This window comes from Hypanus sabinus, chromosome 22 (genome assembly GCF_030144855.1).
Source record: "Hypanus sabinus isolate sHypSab1 chromosome 22, sHypSab1.hap1, whole genome shotgun sequence".
NCBI lineage: Eukaryota > Metazoa > Chordata > Chondrichthyes > Myliobatiformes > Dasyatidae > Hypanus > Hypanus sabinus.
Window position 1 is genome coordinate 28,598,832 of NC_082727.1, and position 20,107 is coordinate 28,618,938.

Below are 20,107 nucleotides of genomic sequence, written 5' to 3' on the forward strand. Positions count from 1 at the left end.
AATGACTCAGACTCTGCAGCCATGATACTATCCCTGATTACCAATGCCACTTCCCACCTCTTTTGCCTCCCTCCCTGTACCCTTTGAAACATCTGAAGCCCAGCACATTCAACAGCCATTCCTGGCCCTGAGACATCCAAATCTCTGTAATGGCCACAACATCATATTCCACGTACTGACCTACACTCTAAGTTCTTCTGCCTTGCTTATGATACTCCTTGCGTTAAAATAGACACATCTCAAACCATCTGGCTGAGTTCATCTTTGCTCTATCATCTGCTTATCCCTCCTCACAAACTCCCTACAAGCTGTCTCCACTCGTGTGCGAAACACCCCATTCTCTGCCTCTTCACTTTGGTACCCAACTCCCTGAAAATCTAGTTTAAACCCTCCCCAATAGCATTAGCAAACCTCCCTCCAGTTCAGGTGTGACTTGTCCCACTTGTACAGGCCACTCCTTCCCCAGAAAAGGTTCCAATGATCCAAGAAGTTGAAACCCTGCCCCCTGCACCATCTCCTCAGCCACTCATTCATCTGCGCTATCTTCCTGTTCTGACCTTCCCTAGCTTGTGGCACTGGGAGTAATCAGGAGACTGTCAGCTTGGAAGTTCTGCTCTTCAGCCTCCTTCCTAACTCTCTAAACTTACTGTGCAGGTCCTCTACCCCTCTCCTGCCTACGTCATTGGTACCAACATGCACCATGACCTCCAGCTGCTCACCCTCCCCTTCAAGAACATTTTGCAACCACTCAGAAACATCCTGGACCCTAGCACCTGGGAGGCAAAACACGATCCTGGCGTCTCTTTTGCTGTCATTGAATCTCCTATATGTCTCCCTAACTATTGAGGCCTCTATGACCATTGCTCCAGCTGACTCCACTCTACCTTTCCGAGGCTCAGAGATGACCACAGTGCTATTGGTCTGGCTGCTGCTGCCTTGCCAGAAAGGTCATCCCCCTCAGCAGTATCCAAAGAGGTATAACTGTTGCTGAGGGGAATGGTCACAGGGAGACCCTACACTGACTTCTTTCTCCCTTCATCTATCTACTCTCTGAATTCTGCACTGTGGATGTAACCACCTGCTCAAAAGCCTTATCTATCAATTGCTCTGCCTCCCAGATGATCCTAAGTTCATCCAACTCCAGCTCCGGCTCCTTAATGCAGTCTTTCATGAGCTGGAGTTGGCTGCACTTCCTGTAGGTGTAGTCATCCCACATCCTACAGGAGGAGCATTCTACTGCCTTATCTACCACCTTATCTTGCCTGCACTGTTCAATGGGCAACCAAGACCAAATCTTCTAACCAGTTTCTTTGGCCTTAGCCTCTTGAGTCAAAGCGTGATGCTTCCACTCTCATTGCTGGCCCACTCCCAACAATGGCTGCCCAGCTTGTCCCTTCTATACTTTTACTTACTTCGCAGTGCTCTGTTCCTGCTGCTGATTGGGCCTCAGGAAAGTCCAAACACCCGCGAAGCTCTCTTTCTATCCAAGCTTCGCTGACCTGCAAGTAACCTCATCAAAGTGCTCTGTTCCCTCTGCTGACTGAGCCTCTGGACATAAACTTATCAACCATTCAATGCTTTGTGTTAATGTGAACATAACACTAAGCTGGACTGCAGTTGTCTCTGAGAGCAGAGATGAAGAAATTTCATTCTCTGTAAGTGTTCAGACATGTTCTTAATTAACTTTTTAAATTATGGCAGCACAATGGGACAACTGGTACCAAAAACCAGCTGGAGGAACTCAGCGGGTCGACCATCATCTGTGGGAGGGAAGGAATTGTGGATATTTTCAGTTGAAGTTCTGTATCAGGATTGAGAATGGAGAGGGGAGGTGGCCAGTATGAAGAGGAGAAGGGAGAAGTGAAACAGATGTCCAATGTGATCTATGGTCTGAGAAGAGGGTGAAAGATGACAGGCAGGTTGTGAAAGGTAGGGGAGGGGAGGGAATGGAGTTAGGAGAGAGTGGCAAGGGAATGATAGCCGGTGGCACAAAATGAGAGCAAAAAGTCTCTTCAAGGCTAAGCTAATAGAGCAACTACCTCACAAGTCCAGCGAACCCAGTTTCCATCCTGACTTCAGTGTGGAATTTGTACATTCTCCCCATGAAACCATGGGTTTTCCTGGAATGTACCAATTTTCTTACTGCAATAGCATACAAACTCAGAAGTTAATTAGCTGATGTAAACTGATCCTACAGCTGGTAGAACTTAAGGGAATTTTGTAAGAATAAAATTTCAGGAAAATATTCAGAGAATGTGATTGCTCTGTGAGTCACAAAGGACTCAGAATCAGAAATAATCAGGTTTAAAATCACTGGCTTATGCTGTGAAATTTGTTGTTTTGTGGCAGCAGTATATTGCAATACATAATAATAAAAAGAAACTATAAATTATGATAAATATATGTGTGTATATATATATATATATAACATTTTAAAAGTTGTGCAAAAAGAGAGGAAAAAAATTGTGAGGTCGTGATCATGGGTTCATTGTCCATTCAGAAGTCTAACGGCAGAAGGGAAGAAGCTGTTCGTGATATGTTAAGTGTGTGTCTTCAGGCTTCAGATGATAGTAAAGGGAAGAGGGCATGTCCTGGGTGATGGGGATCCTTAATGATAGATGCCATCTTTTTGAGGCATTGCATTTTGAATGTGCCTCAATGCTGTGGAGGATAATGCCTATGTGAGCTGGCTGAGATAACATCTTCCTGCAGCTTTTTCTGATCCTGTGCAATGGCCCCTCCACATCAGATGAAAATGTAACCAGTTAGAATGCTCTCCATGGTACATCTGTGGAAATTTGTGAGTGTCTCTGGTGACATATCAAGTCTTCTTAAACTCCTATTGAAATATAGCTGACATCATGCCTTCTTGGTAACTGCATCAATATGTCGGGCCCAAGAAAGATCTTCAGAGATGTTGGCACCCAGGAACTTGAAACTGCTTATCTTTTCCACTGTTCATCTCTCGATAAGGACTGGAGCGTTCCCTCAAGCTCACTTTCCTGAGGTTCACAATCAATTCCTTGGTCTTACTGACATTGAGTGCAAAGTTGTTTTGCAGTATCACTCAACTAGTTGAACTATCTCACTCCTGTACACCTCTGTGTCACCAAGTTGTGTCATGAGCAAATTTATAGATGGTGTTTGAGCTGTGCATAGCCACATAGTTGTGGGTGTAGAGTGAGTGGAGCAGTGAGCTAAGCACATAGCCTTGAGGCACACCATATTGTTTGTTAGCAAGAAGGAGATGTTATTTGTGATCTTCTTGTGAAGAAGTCAAGGGTCCAGTTGCAGAGGAAGTTATGGAGACTTAGGTTTTGGAACTTGTTGATTAGAACTGAGGGTATGTTTGTGTTGAACGCTGAGTTAAAATCAATAAACTGCAGCCTGACGTAGATATTACAATTGTCCAGTTGATCCAAGGCCAAGTGGAAAGCTGGTGATGTTGTATCCACTGTAGACTATTGTGGCAATTTCTGTAGGCTAAATAGCCCCTTTTTAGTTCAAATGTTCACAGCTCAAAGAACAAACTACATTTATTATCAAAGTATATATACTATATACAACCTTAAGATTCATCTCCTTACAGGCAGCCACGAAAAATAGAAACCCAATAGAACCAATTTTAATAAAAAAAGATGGTCAAACATGCAATGTGCAGAAAAAACAACAAATCATGCAAACCATAAAAGTAAGTAAATAGCATTCAGAACTGAAGTTCATAAAAGTGAATCCACAGCCATGAAGCCAGACATCACGGCAGCTGATTCAGGAGCGCATTAGTTGAAGGCCTCATCCTCAGTTCAGCGCAGAGACAAGTAAACCTTGCAGAGCAATGAGCTGAACCGGCCCATCCCTCACCCCTGGGGCTGTCACCCTGACCTTTTCAATAAGGCCTCTCACTTAAGTCAATCAACCTCAGGTCTTTCCTAGCTCTCAGACTCGCTTTGATATGCTCTTGGACTTGAGTCAGCTGCCTCACTCTGGCCCATACCTGACCTTTCGAAGTGGCCTGATGTTTAAGTCAATCAAACCTTGTGTTTTTCCTTGCTTTCAGGCCTGGGTCCAGGCCCCATCATTTTGACTCTGCCTTGCCTCGATTTTGCCACTTTGAATTGCCTCCAAATCCGCTCCAGCAAAGGCCAAACTTTGGCTCATTCCCCACACTTGGGGCCAGGCCCCCTGCCTCAATTCAGCTTGTACACGCCATGCCGTAACCATCCTGCACCTTTGACATTCAGTTCACACTGCAAAAGTGACTAGGTTGTATAGGTGGTTCAAAAGCTCAGCTCCAAAAGATTATGGATTGCAGTGATCATATCTGAGAAAAAAGTCATTAGGAAATGTGGAAACTTGGCATGAGTTGTTTTTATAATTGACTTCAATTTTACTAATTTTTAAGTATCTCTAAATCTCTGGGATATTTAAAAGTTATGAAAAAGTAGTCGACAGAAGATAAAGATCTCCCCTGCTTTGCTTTCTTGAGGAGCTGTCAGTGAGCACCAAGGGATTTCTGCTCAATACCATTTGGACTTTGTCGCTGGATCTAATGCTGCAGAGAGACAGTGTGTCTGAGCATCATTGGAACAATGTAGTTTCTGCTGAGAGTGTACATACCTTTATATTTGTCAAGTGTTACTACTTTGGGCACATTGTTACATCCAATGCTTCAGGTAAGTTGAATGTTATTTGCCTTCAGCAAAGGATGCTTTGTTGGATGTACTGTCTTGTTATTTGCCTCAATAAAAAAGCAGAGTAGAATACCCTATTTAGATGATTCTTGCATTGAATTTAGGATGTGCTTTTTGAGGGAAATAGTGAGGTTGATATGAACTATGAGGGGAAAATGAAGTGCTTTCTAACAGATTTGTGTTAGTGCCGGGTAGTGGACAGAGCAGAAATATTGGTAATTTGAATGATTCAGTAGCTCTTAAATACTGAATCAGTAAGATTCAATAACAATTCCTTTGATTCAGGTAACAACTCCTTTCCATCAGTTTCTCTTTCAATTCCCACCCTTTTTTCTCCCATCCAGAACAAGGATAGGGTTTCCATTATTCTTTCCAAGTTTCCAATCTCCACAACTCATCAGAACACCATTTGAAACTTCCAGTGCTTCAATGTGATGTGAATGTAATGGGGATATCATGGAAACCAGCCTCCCTTCTGCACTTCTGTCTTCCTTGGTAAAGCAACCAACATAATTAATGAGCCCACCCACTGGACATTATCTCTTCTCCACCCTCCCATCTAGCAGAATACAGGAAAGTCTGAGATGGTCCTAGGTATGAGGAGTGTTTGATGGTTCTCAGCCTGTACCCACTGGAGATTAGAAGAATGGGGAAGGGGAATCTCATTGCTACCTGTCAAATTTTGAAAAAAAAACTAGATAGAGTGGATGTGGAGGGAGAGTCTAGGACCAGATGGCATAGCCTCAGAATAAAAGGATGTCCATTTAGAACAAAGATGAACAATTTCTTTAGCCAAAGGGTGGTGAATCTGTGGAATTCATTGCCACAGGTGGCTGAGGAGGCCAAGTAATTAGGTATATTAAAACAGAGAGACCAACCAGGATGCTCTCTCTGTCGCTCTCTCCGTCCACTCTCTCCCCCTCTCTCTCTCTCCCTTCTCCCCCTCCCTCTCCTTTGCTCTTTCTCCCTCTCTCTCCCCCTCCCTCCCCTCTCTCTCCCCCCCCTCTCTCTCCCTCTCCCTCTCGCTCGCTCTCAAAAAAATCGATTTCCGGGATATTGTATATAATTTGCAGGCGGCAGGGAGCCACTATCGATATACGGGAGACTCCCGGAATTTCCGGGAGAGGTGGGATGTCGACATACTGTGACATTGTCTGACAATCTCAGATTGATAAACAACTTTGCAAACAGTAAACAGTAAAACGCTACGAGGTTAAATCCCCCTGCTGCTTTCGTTGGAGACATCGATGATTTATTGTCTTCCTCAGCATCTTTTAAGATTATGTGTTTATATTTCTGCTCTGCTATATTCCAATTTGCTTGTATTTCTATATTCTTGAACAACATACAGTGAAAACTCAGTTTAGTGTAAACAGGATACAGTTCGTTGCCGGAGAAAAGGCCTTAACCTTAGCTAAATAAAAACATTTCTGGTCAACCCAGATGTTCCCCCGTGATGAATCTCCCAAGAAATTCTAAAAATGTTACTCTTTAAATGAAAATACATTAAAAACGCCCACACATTTCACGGCTTTTGTTTTAGATTTAAAATACTTATTATATTTTTTTTTAAAACCACATTGTTTTCTCCTGAATTTCACTCATTTTATTGCACATATCAACAGTTATCTCCACCCTTTTGTTTCCTTTGATCTAAATGAAAACACTGCTCCTAAATCTTCTCACTTCATCTTGTTTTTCCTTCATCCCTTGCACTCTGATTTGTTGCAGCTCCAGGTGATTTGAATGCACACAGTCCTGTTGGTTCTATTGGGTTTCCTCTCCCTGGAGGGTAGGTCATTGGGGAAGGGACGCACCACTGCAAGCTTATGAGTGAGGCACAGGAGTTGGCCATTCTGTTCTTGGAGCTTTCTCTGTCATTCTTCAGATTTTCCACCTCCAGCACTATCCCTCACAGTCCTTGATATACTTAACTCCCAGAAATCTGTTGATCTTGCTTTCCACAGCCTTTTGAGATTGAGATGCACTATCCTCTGGGGGAGAAAATTTCTCCTCATTCCGGTTTTAAATGGATTATTCCCAGTCCCAACTCTGCCATTGGCCTTAGACTCATTAGTCAGAGAAAACATCCTGCCTGCATCTAGCCTGTCGAGTCCTTCAAGGACTTTGCAAATTTAAATACAATCTCCTCTCATGCTTCAAAGTTCTAATGAATACAGTTCCAATCTACCCAGTCTCTCCTTGTATGTCAAACCTCATTTCTTGAGCCAGTTTAGATAATTGTCATTGTACTCCCACAGTGGCAAGCACAACCATTCTTTGGGAAGAAGACTAAAACTACGCATGAAACTCCTGGCATGATCTCACTAAGTACCTATTTAATTGTGACAAGATTTACTTATACTTCAAAATCAAACCCTTTCATAAAAAGGCTACCAATTGCCCTCCTGTTGCACCTGCATGTTGGCCTCCAGTGACATACAAAAGTAAACCTCAATCCCTTTGAATATTAGCACCACCTAACTTCTTAGTATTTAACAAATAATCTCAAAAAAGAGGCCAATTTAACATTTTCTCTATTATTCCATCTGCAGTGTACTCCTCCTGTGCTAATGCCCTTGAAGCCTCTTTACATAATAAGTGTCCCATCTAGTTTGGAAATTCAATATAAAGTCTCCTCAGCCAGATCATTGCGATGGACTGCGTGTCGTTGGAGACCGTGTACCGTTCTCTGCTGTAATCCACCAGGTATGGCCTACTACTCAGAGAAGTGTCTGTTTATTTCCACTCTTTGCATTATGTCTCAAAAATAATCCTAAATTCATGACAGTACATTAAGCCCAATTCCATGTTTTCCAACTTTGTAGATCAACCCTTTGTGTGTAATCTTTTCAAAAGCATTTTGGAATTCCAAGTGCATCACATCCACAATATTTCTTATTATTTGTTGTTTCTATGCTATCCTGGAAGGTCTCTAACAGAATGTTCAAATGTAAGTCCATGTCTAATCTACTCAGAGCAAATTGGTGATTGGTGACTACCTCAACTATACCTCTCTTCCCACCCTGCCACATGCAAAAATGCTATTCCCTATTCCCAGTTCCTCCACCGCATCTGCTCTCAGGATAAGGCTTTCCGTTCCAGGACATCTCAAATGTCCTCTTTCTTTAAGGATCGTGGTTTCCCTTCGGCTGTCATCAATGATGCCCTCACCCGCATCTCCTCCAGTTCCTGCATTTCAGCCCTCACCCCATCCTCCCATCATCACAACAAGGACCAAGTTCCCCTTGACCTCACCTACCACCCCATCAGCCTCCGGATCCAGCACATTATCCTCCGCAATTTCCGCTACTTCAACAGAACCCCACCACCAAGCACATCTTTCCCTCTCTACCTCTCTCCGCTTTCTGCAGAGTTCATTCCCTCCCTGACTCCCTGGTCCACGCATCCCTCCCCACAGATCTCCCACCTGGCACTAATCCCTGCAAGAGTAGGTGCTATACCTGTCCCTACATCTCCTCTCTTACCATCATTCAGGGCCCCAAACAGTCCTTCCAGGTGAGGCAACACTTCACTTGTGAGTCTGTTGGGGTCATCTATTGCATCCAGTGCAGCCTCCTCTACATCGGTGAGACGCAACGCAGATTGGGGGACCACTTTGTCAAGCACCTCCACTCTGTCCACCACAACAGACAGGATCTCCCAGTTGCCACCCACTTCAACTCTGCTTCACGTTCCCCTTCAGATATGTCCATACATGGCCTCCTCTACTGCCATGATGAGGCCAAACTCAGGTTGGAGGAGCAACACCTCATATACTGTCTGGGTAGTCTCCAGCCCCTTGGCATGAACATTGAATTCTCCAAATTCTGGTAATTCCCTCCCTCTCCCTTCCCCCATCCCAGTTTCACTCTGCCTCCTCCTCCAGCTGCCTATCACCTCTCTCATGGTTCTGCCTCCTTCTACTACCCATAGTGCTTTCCCCTTGTGTTCCTTCTTCACCTCTCCGGCCTATCCCCTCCCTGCTTCTCCTCCCCCACCCCTTGATCTTCCCCCTTACTGTTCTTTCACCTGGCACCCCCCGGCCGCCTTCCCACCTTCCCCCCACCTTCTTCATAGGGCCCCTGCCCCCTCCCTCTTCCATCCTGATGAAAGGTCTCGGCCCGAAATGTTAACTGTTCGTTTCCATGGATGCTGAGTTCCTCCAGTGTGTTGTGCGTGTTGCTTTGACCCCAGCATCTGCAGAGTATTTTGCATTGGTGATTTGTTATTGCATCCTTCAGCCTGTACAACACAGGAGCAGGTCCTTTGGAAACGTCCACTCCTGCAGAGGAGGCTTCCAAAACTGATAAAGACTAAGACCATAGAGCACAGCCGCAGAACTGAAGGATGTCCCTTTAAAACAGAGATGAGGAGGAATTACTTTAGCCAGAGGGTGGTGAATCTGTGGAATTCATTGCCATAGATGATTGTGGAGGCCAAGTCATTGAGCATATTTAAAGTGGAGGTTGATGGGTTCTTGATTAGTAAGGGTGTCAAAGATATACAAGGAGAAGGCAGAAGAATGGGGTTAAGAGGGATAATAAATCAGCTGTGGTGGAGCAGACTTTACGGGTCCAATGGCTGAACTCTGCTCCTATGTCTTATGGTCTCATAGATACCAATATTTTCCTTCCCACTGTTAGGCTATTGATTCCTATTTTCAATCTACCTATTTTATTCAATAGAAAAAATCAAACTGCCACTCTCCAATCCTAGGAACATTTCAAGGGTATATTGTACACAGGATGAATAAAAAAAACCAGAGTATTTATTATCACTAAAGACTCCACCTTTGGAAGTAGATCGTTGGGTCCTTAGGATTTATCATGCTCTACAGGAGAAAAAAAGATTGGCTGGTTAAATGGTGGTGTCACAACAACAACCACACACCCAATGTCAGTAAGACCAAGGAATTTATTGTGAACTTCAGGAAGTAGAGGGAACATACACCGATCCTTATCAAGAGGTCAGCAGTGGAAAGAGTGAAAAGTCTCAAGTTCCTGGGTGTCAACATCTCTGAAGATCTATCCTGGCCCAACGTATTGATCAATTGCAAAGAAGCTATGCCAGCAGCCATATTTCATTAGGAGCTTGAGGAGATGTACAATGTCACCAAATACTCTAACAAATTTCTGCAGATGTATCACAGAGAGCATTCTGACTGGTTGCATTACCCTCTGATATGGAAGGACCTATTGAAACCTTCTACTCTCTGCCATCAGATTTCTGATTGGTTAATGAACCCATGAACACTATTTCACTATTTTTGCTCCCTTTTTGCATTACTTATTTAATTTTTATATATATATTTCTTATTGTAATTTATAGTATATTTTATGTATTGGACTGTACTGCTGCTATAAACAACCAATTTCATGACATATGTCAGTGATAATAAACCTGATTCTGAATCAAAATTCCCAAGTATTATTTGGACTTGTAGATCTGTTCCGTCTGTTTCCTGCTTTCACTAAATCCTTAATCACTAATTTATCAACAGTTTTGTGTGACAAAGAATAATTCTATTTCTTTATTCCCATTTAAAATTCTGCTGTCTCTTTATGTAAGGAGCTCACAGTGTCACAAGTGCAGGGCATAGGTGGACCTAAATGCAGAATACGAACACGTTTTGTAGCGTTAACAAAATAGAGTTTATTAATAATTACAAGGAAAGCTGGGAAGCAAGGATTGTTCAGAGGGAAATCAAGGAGTAAGCAAAGCAGAAGTGAGAATAAGCGTGGCTGGATTCAGACTCAGACCCAGGACTTAGACTGGGACTCAGGGCCTGGGCTTGGATTCAGGGCCCAGACTTGGACTTGGTCTTGGAAATCAGGACCTGGACTTAGACTTGAACTTAGAACTCAGGACCTGGACTTGAAACTTGGAACATGGAAGCCAGATTGAAACTCGGAACTCGGAGCCTGGACTTGGAACCCGGAACACAGAACATAGAGCTCAGAATCTTCTTGGGCACAGGACACAGAGCTGGAACTCTGCTTGGACACAGGACACAGAGCTGGGACTCTTCCTTGGACACAGGACATGGAGAGACAGAATTCCCCAACTCAGAGTAGCGGCAAAACGGTCGGACCTACTCAGCGGAGTCGAGAACACGAAGAGACAAAACCACATAATGATGGACACTTCTTTATCTTGACATGAAATGGCTCCAAGTAGTGGCGAGCTCTCGATGTGGTCCAGGAACTACAGACAGTGGCTCTTGTCTCACTCCGGTAGGTTAACTTGATGGACCCACTTTGGTGAGGTAGCTTAGCAGCTCTCTCAGACGAGGTAACTTAGTGGGCTGGCTTTGGTGAGGAAAGGCAACTTACTGGCACTCGCTTTGGGCAGAAGACTTGACTTGCTTCAGTGACTTCTGGTGACGATCTAGCCCTGCGAAGCTGTAAGCCAGACCCTATATACAGCTGGTTCAGCTGAGAATCAAGTGCCTTTAATTACAGAGCCCAAGAAACACAGGGAAACAATGAATTAAAGGAAAACAAGGGGTCAACGGTCCCAATCGTGGCACAAAGGAAATGTAAAGGGAACCAGGGAATAACAGTGACACACAGCTGTCAGAATCAGATTCAGGTTCTACAGTCATTGACATATGTTGTGAAATTTGTTATTTTGTGGCTGCAGTACAGTACAAGACATAAAAATATTTGTTAAGTTGCAGTTTAAAAATATAATAAATAAACAGTACAAAAGATGAATAACAATGTAGTGTTTATGGGTTCATGGTCCATTCAGAAATCTGACAGCAGAGGGGAAGAAGTTGTTATTAAAATGTTGACTGTGGGTCTTCAGGCTCCTGTACTTCCTCCCTGAATGTGGTAACACAAAGAGTGCATGTCCTGAATGGCGAGGGTCCTTAATGATGGATGCTGCCTTCTTCAGGCACCAGCTTTCAAAGATGTCTTTCAGTGGTGAGGAGGCTTGTACCTGTGATGGAACTGGCTGAGTCTACAACCCTCTGCTGCCTCTTGTGATCTTGTGCATTGGAACTGACATACCAGTTGGTGAGATCATAATTCTCTCCACAGTACATCTGTAGAAATTAGGTAACATACCAAGTGGAGATTTATTTTCATTTTCAAAGTGCATATACTAGGGGTTCAGCTCTTGTATCTTTAATTTCTTTAGTCTGTGGAGAATGGATAGTTGAAATTTATTTATCACATGTACATTGAAACAGAAGGCAAATGCATCATTTGCAACCAGCCCACCTCAGGATGTGCTGGGGACAGCTCACATATGTCAGCACACAATCTGGCACCAACATAGCATGTTCACCATGTTTGTAGTTCATACAAACAACAACGAAGAACAACAGAAGCAAGACAACAACAAAACAAGCCCCTTACCCCCTCCCATCCACACACCCACGCACAGACACAGAACATTCTCTATTCCCAAGACAGGCCATTTTCAGCCTTCAGCCTCCAGTGGATTTGTGGATTTGCAGACATTGGACCCTCAACCAATAGTTTGTCATTTTAGGATTTTGTGCTGTAAAGAAATGCATTTTTCTGCAAATTGTGCTTGCTTTTTTTAAAAATGCTATCTATTCCATGGTCCACTGCCATACCTTTCCTACTTTTTTAGAGTTAAGACTCTAGTTTCACATCCATTTGAATCACTTATAGACCTAGTCCAAAATTTCATATTATTATGATCATTCTTCCCCAAGCCCTGTTACCCATTCTCTTCCACCACAAAGGTCATGCTCTCTTCTTTCTGTTGCCATCTGGAAGAAGGAGACTTAGGATTCACACCACCAGGTTCAGGAACAGTTATTACCTCTCAACCATCAGGCTCTTGAACCAAAGGGGATAACTTCACTTGCCCCATCATTGAACTGTTCCCACAACCAATGGACTCACCTTCAAGGACTCTTCATCTCATGTTCTCGAAATTTATTGCTTATTTATTCACTATTATTATTATTTCTTTTTTTATTTACACAATTTGTTGAACACCCAGTTGGTGCAGTCTTTCTTTGATGCTACCATGGTTATTCTTCGGTTGTGAATTTCAGAGTTGAATCAGAAAACAGAAAATGAATCTCAGAGTTGCATATGGTGATTACATATTTACTTTGACCTCATAAATCTCTTATGATTGACTTTTAACATCATAAATCAGCAAGTTGTTTGTTATCTCTCCCCTCTCGCTGTGAAATGGGGGCACCTCTTTTTCCCTTATTAGGGACAGAGAGAGACTGTGGTATGTTGAATTATCGGGTGAACATGTAGTTTTTGGGTACTGCAAGTCTGTGTCTTTATTGGTGCTTTGCTGCACGCTTGAGTGCTCAGTGGAGGGTGCTGATGCTTTTTTTGCTGGTGAGAGGTGGGGGATCATTGCTTTGTTGCTGCTTGTGTGTGGGAGGGGGAGTTGGCAGGGGCTTTGAGGTTCTACGATTAACTGTCATTCATTCTTTGACACACTCCTCTGTTTTCATGGATGTCTGTGAAGAAAAAGAATTTCAGGATGTATATTATATACGTTTTTCTGACAGTAAATGCACCTATTGAAACCTTTTCCAAACTTTTCTCACCTGCCCATTGCTTCTTTCTGGAGTCTCTCCTCCTTCCCTTTTTTTTATGGTCCACTCTTCTCTCCAATCAGATTCCTCCTTCTTCAGCCCTTTAGCTCTTCCACCTATCACCTTCCAGTTTCTTACTTTAGCCACCCCCACCCACTCATTTTCCCAATCACCTGGTTTCATTTGTCACCTTCCAGCTTGTACTCCTCCCCCCCACCTGTATGTTCTTATTCTGATGTCTTCCCTCTTCCTTTCCAGTCCTAAGAACTGTTTATTCCCTCCATAGATGCTGCCTGACCTGCTGAGTTCCTCCAGAGTTTCCCATGATTACTGCATTATCCTTACTACATGCATCTCTAATTTTCTAGGCAACTACTACTTCATGGGCCAGAAATAGTTTTTACTCTTTTTTTGCTGTTTGCTATCCCATAGCATGACCCAAATTCTAAATCGAATCATGAGCTGTTGTGCAAAGATGATTTCTAAACACTACACTAATCACCTCCCCTCCTAGTAGTGTTACTTCACCCTGTCTGTTAGATTTGAGGACTTCAGTGTAGGATTAAGAGGACTGATCTCTAGAAAAATGAAAGACAATCTTGAGGTAGATTCTGTGAAGAAGTTTCCCCTGTGGTGTAATCTAGAACTGTATAGAATGGTTTCAGAACAAGGGGTGATAGTAGCCAGAATATACCTCCTCTACCAGGTTGTAAATATTTTTGTATCCATTAATCTGTTCACTTTACTATTGGAGACTGAATCTTCAAGCGGGAGGAGTTTAGACTGGATCAGTACTGTGGGCGGGAAAGCCTTGACCGACAATAAAATCACCCCTCGTTCACTTCTTTGAGTCAAGATTCAAAGTTGGTCAGTGTCTCGGGTGTGATTTCAGGACCAGGACAATGGCTTGGCACGTATATCTGAGCGCTGTTGTCTCGAGACTCATTTTTATCTTTCACGCCTTAATCGCAGTCTGGCGGGTGACTTACGTAACGAATAATTTCATGTACTACCTTCTGCTACTTTTGACGTTGCTGATCTTTGTAGAAATGATAGTGACCATCGTTATCCAGAAAGGATCCGATTACAAAGGGTAAGAACGATTCTCAGTTCAACATGTGAATATTTTATTGAAATATTAGGCAAAAGAGCCAATTTCTCTCATTTAACTGCAAGCTTGTAACAAGGAGGTTATTGTTTTTAGGTTTAAAAAAACACTCAGCTTTTAGTTGATCGGTATCCTGGGCTGATAAATTTAACCGGAAACTCCAGCCAGAGAGTTACTACACAAAAACTTCAGGCATTCGAACGCCTTTTGCATTTTAAATTGACTGAGAATTGCGAAGACAGTTAAAAGTGTGGGCGTTCAAAGTTGATTTGAAGCGACGATCATTTTCTTTAATCGTTACTGCAGAAACACAACACGATGAAACCAACAGCGTTTCTGTACGAGGACTCAGTGTACACGGAGTTGAGGGCAAAGCAAAAGTGACGGGATTTCACCGCGTTTAATGCTGCAGTTATCCCTTGTGTTTTAACACAAAGAGAAGTTAACCCCCCCCCCAAAAAAAACGAGATCACTCAGCAAGTCAGGCAGCATTGATGGACAGTTCAGATAGAAGATCCTTGCCAACACTGACATGTAGTAAATCTTTTTATTTCTTCCCATAGATGCTGACCGTTTCCTAAATATATTCATTTTTATTTTAGTTTTCCGGCAACTGTATTTTTTTTTTGCATTCTCCTACGGGTGAGAGAAGGAATTGCGGATGCATTTGTGTGAAAAGACTTAGCACTTCGCAATACGATGTTAAAAAACGACTGTCTCACCCTCATTCCAGATGCCGAGGATACATATTGAAGATGATTTTCATGGACTTTATTTGCATTCTGAAGTATAACTAGAAAACGTATAACTAGAAATTACAAGGAGGAAGGAGGATGAGAAGTGACTCGATAGATGATAAAAGGCAAAGATTGAGTGAATAGCCAGAGGTTTTCCCCCCACAGCAAAATGGATGCGATGGAGCATAATTTTAAGTGATTGGAAGAAAGTATAGGGGGGATGTCAGAGGTACGCTTTTTAAACAGAGTGGAGAGTGTGTGGAACACCGTGCCAGGCGAGCTGGTAGAGGCAAATACATAAGGGATTTAAAGAAACTCTTAGATGGGCACATAGAAGATAGAGAAATAGAGGGCTAGTAGAAAGGACGGGTTAGATTGATCTTAGAGTAGGTAAAATGTCGCCACTGACCTGCGCCTGGACCATATCCCTCCATACACCTCTCATCCATGTTCTTGGCCATCGGATGCTTGATACTTGCCCTAACGACCTGGCAGATGATGAATGCGAGATTTACAGAGTTTACTTGTTTGTTGAAAATAAACAGGCAGTGTAGTGCCTGAGAATCTAGCAAATGGAGCTTCACACAGGGAATTGAGAGGTCATAAACAAGAAAATCTGCAGATGCTGGAAATCCTAGTAACACACAAAATGCTAGAGGAACGCAGAAGGCCATGGAAGAAAGAAAAAAGGGGGGAGAAACTCCAAAGGGAGGCAATGGGCGGGCAAGGAGATCAGATGAGAGCAGGAAGAACGGTTTGGAAATGGTAAAGGGGGAGTGGGGTGGTGGTGTTATTTGGGTTTGAGAAATCGATATTCATGCCATCAGGTTGGGGGCTGCTCACATCGGAATATAAGGTGTTGTACCTCCAACCCAAGTGTGGCATCATCACGGCAGTGGAGGAGGCCGTGGATGGACATATCGGAATGGGAATGGGACGTGGAATTAAAATGGGTGGCTACTGGGAGATCTCGCTTGTTCTGTCGGATGGAGCGTAGATGCTCGGCGAAGAGGTCTCCCGTTTGGGTAGGATCTCACGATATACAAGAGGCCACACCGGGAGCACCGAACACAGTAAATAACCCTAACAGACTCACAAATGAAGTATCTCCTCACTTGGAAGGACTGTTTAGGGCCCTGAATGGTTGTGAGGGGGGAGGTGTAGGGGCAGGTGTGGCATTTATTTCGCTTGCAAGGATAAGTGCCAGGAGGGAGATCTGAAGGGTGGGGGGGGGGGGGAATGGACTAGGGACTCGCCTAGGGAGCGATCCCTGCGGAAAGCAGAAAATGGAGGGGGATCTGTATGGTGGTGGGATCCCGTTGGAGGTGGCGGAAGTTTTGGAGAATTATGTGCTGGACTCCGAGGCTGGTGAGGACAAGAACCCTATCGCTGGTAGGGTGGCGGGAGGATGGGATAAGAGCAAATGTGATTTAACTGGGAGAGATGCGGTTGAGGGCAGCATTGATGGTGAAGGAAGAGAAGCCCCTTTCTTGGAAAAAGGACGACATCTCCTTGATTCTAGAATGGAGTCTCATCCTGAAAGCAGATGCAGCAGAATCGGAGGAATTGAGAGAAGGGGATGGCGTTTTTACAAGTAGCGGGGAGCAGGGGGGACGAGGACGAGAGAGTCCATGAGTTTGTTATAGACATACGTGGATAAGCTGTTTGCGGAGACAGAGACAGTGAGATTGAGGAAGGGAGGCGTCGAAAAAGACGAGTTCAGCATGGGTGCAGGAAGCCCCACCAATGCAGTCGTCCATGTAGTGTAGGAAATTGCGGGACGGTCACTAGGGTAGGCTTGGAATATAAACTGTTCCACGTAGTTGACAAACAGGCAGACAAAGCTGGGACCCATGCGAGGGCCCATGGCTACCCCTCTTATTTGAAGGAAGTGGCAGGACCCAAAGAAGAAATTCTGTAGAGTGAGGACAAGCTCCGCTCGGCGGAGGAGAGTGGTGGTGGAAGGGAACTGGTTAGATCTGGTGTCCAGAAAAAAAAAACAGAGAGCTTTGAGGTCTTCTTGATGGGGGATGGAGGTGTACAAAGACTGGACATCCATAATAAAAATATGATGGAGGCCAGGGACCTTGAAATCCTTGTAAAGACCAAGAGCGTGTGAGGTGTCACGGATGGATGTAGGAAGGGACTGAACGCCATGGCTTCGGGAAGAGAGATGAAAAGACAAGCTGTTTTTTCAACAGGGAGAGACGCTAAGTAAATACAGAACAAAGGATCTAGGATGTTCTAGCGGCTGAATCAGAAAGGTTAGCAGGCAGGTCCAACAAGAAACATCGAACAGGATGTTGACCTTTATAGCGAAGGGGCTGGAATACAAGAGTTTATTGCAGCTGTACAAGTTATTGGCGAGGTCACACTTAAAATACGGTGCACAGTTTTGGGCCCTTTACCTATACAAAGAATATAGCTGCATTAGAGGCAGTCCACATGAAATTCAGCAGACTAATTCCTGGGATGTGTGAGTAGCCCATCAAGGGATGCTAAAAAGTTTGAGTTTGTATTCTGTGAAGTTTAGCAGAATGAGGGGTGATCCTGTTCACCAGTGTGAGAATCACAAAGAAGACCATAAGACATAGGAGCAGAAATAGGTCATTCGACCCATCAAGTCTGCTCTGCCATTCCATCAGAGCTGATTTATTATCCCTCTCAACCCCATTCTCCCACCTTCTCCCCATAACATTTAACTAATCAAGAACCTATTAACTCCACTTTAAGTACACCCAATGACTTGGCATCCACAGCTGTCTTTGGCAACGAACTACAGTACAAGGATTCACTATCCTCTGGCTAAAGAAAGTCCTTCTCTGTTCTAAAGGGACATCCTCATATTCTAATGCCAGAGCCTCTGGTCTTAAACTCTCCCACTATAGGATATAAGAAGGGGTCACAACTGGAAAAGATTAGATTGAGAGTTGGCTGTAGACATTTCCTCTCAGAGCATACTGCATTTCTGGAATTTTCTTCTCTTGAGAGTGGTGGAAATCATTAGATATATTTAATGTGGAGATAGATAAATATTAAAACGATCAAGGAATTGTGTGACCAGGAGAACAGCATGAATCATCCATGACCACATTGAATAATAGGTAAACTTGAGAGGCCACTTGACCTCTCTTCTTCTTGCTCCTATGTTCTTGAGAATTCAATCTCTTTTATAGTTGAGGAAGAGCATTTCCAGCAGTATGTTCTTTTAAAATCTGGCTTCTATTTTCTCGGGTATGGAAACTTGAAGACGCATTCAAATTGAAATTCTTGGGAGTCGGTCTTAGTTGCAGAAAGCCTTTTTGTCTTAAGCTGGAGTCAGACACAGTATTAAAATTGAAGTTATAAAAATTTGGAGTGAAATCAGTAAGCAATTTTTCCACATATACGGCAATAGAAATTAATGACCCTGGACACTGGCAGCCATTTGAAAATTCCAAGAACAGGTCAACAGGATATTTTTCCTCTTTAAAAATATTAAGGTATGTGGATCATAAGCAGAAAATTGTAAGCTGAAGCAGACACAGCCATGAATATCACCCTGGTCCTCATCCTGAACAAATTTTCCTTTGGTTCCTTTCACTTTCTCCAAACCTGAGGAGTAGCCATGGGTACTCTCATGGGCCTGAGCTGTGCCTGCCTCTTCATCACCTATGTAGAACAGTCGATGTTTGAAGCCTTCCCCGGTTATACTTCCCAACTCTCTCCACTACATTGACAACTGCGCTGGTTCATGCACCCACGCTGAGCTTCATCAATTTCATCAATTTTGCCTGTAACTTCCACCCTGCCCTTAAGTTCACTTGGGCCATCTCTGACACCTCCCTCCCCTTTCTTGATTCCCCTGTCTCCATCTCTGGAGACAAACTGTCAACCAACATCTTTTATAAACTACTGATTCCCACAGTTATCAGAACCTCTTCCCACCCTATCTCCTGTAAAAATGCTATTCCCTTTATTCTGTTTCTTCACCTCCATCACATCTGTTCTCAGGATATGGCTTTCCATCCCTCCTTCTTTAGAATGGAGTTACCCTCCCTTTTCTATTGATGTTGCCCTCGCCTGCATCTCCTCCATTTCCTGTACATTCGTACTTACCCCATCTTCCCACTATCGTAATAGTGAGAGTGTTCTCATCCTTACCTACCACCACATCAGCCTCTGAATGCACCACATTATCCTCCGCAACTTCCCCATTTCCAAAGGGACCCCACCACTAAACATATTTTCTCCTCCCCCCCCCGCCACTTTCTAAAGGGATTGCTCCCTCCATGATTGACTTGTCCATTCAACCCTCCCCACTAATCCCTCTCCAGGCTCTTAACCCTGCAAGTGGCCCAAGTGCTACATCTGCCTGTACACCTCCTCCATCACCTCCATTGAAGGCCCCAAGCAGTCCTTCCAGTTGAGGCAACACTTCACCTGAGAATCTTCTGGGGTTGTCTATTGTGTCTGGTGCTCCCGATGCGGCCTCCTCTACATCAGTGTGTCCCGTTGTAAATTGGGGGCCTGCTTTTTTGAAAATCTCCGCACATTCCACACAAGCTGGACTAACTAGTTGCTATACATCTTAATTCCCATTCCCATTCCCATTCCCATTCCGACGTTTCAATCCTCTTGTGTCAAGATGAGGATGGAGGAGCAACACCTTATATTCTGTCTGAGTACCCTCCAACCTGATGGTATGAATATTGATTTCTCCTTCTGGTGAACAAAACTCCCCCTCCCACTATTCCTCACTCTGACAGTTGACTTCTTCTCACCTGCCTATTACTTCCCCCAGGGTCCCCTCCTTCCCTTTCTCCTATTAACTATTCACTTCACCTGTCATATTTTCTTCTCCCCCCCCTTGACCTTTCCCGCCCACCTAGCTTTCACCTACCACCTTCCAGCCAGCCTATTTTCCTTCTGCACCCCCACATTTAATTCAGGCATCTTCCCCCTTTCTTCTCAGTGCAGAAGAAGGGTCTTAGCCCAAAAAGTGTCTGTTTACTCTTCTCCATAGATTCTGCCTGACCTG

At 43.8% G+C, this 20,107-nt stretch overlaps 1 protein-coding gene across 1 annotated transcript in view; it reads left to right on the forward strand.

Moving 5' to 3' along the window:
* The first annotated feature begins 13,531 nt into the window (after nt 1–13,531).
* Nucleotides 13,532–20,107, forward strand: part of tmem26b (transmembrane protein 26b) — a 42,135-nt gene continuing 35,559 nt past the window's right edge. Inside the window, exon 1 of the mRNA XM_059947381.1 lies at nt 13,532–14,335. Within this exon, the coding sequence (XP_059803364.1) occupies nt 14,145–14,335 (191 nt within the window). The 5' untranslated portion in view covers nt 13,532–14,144. The remainder of the gene's footprint in view (nt 14,336–20,107) is intronic.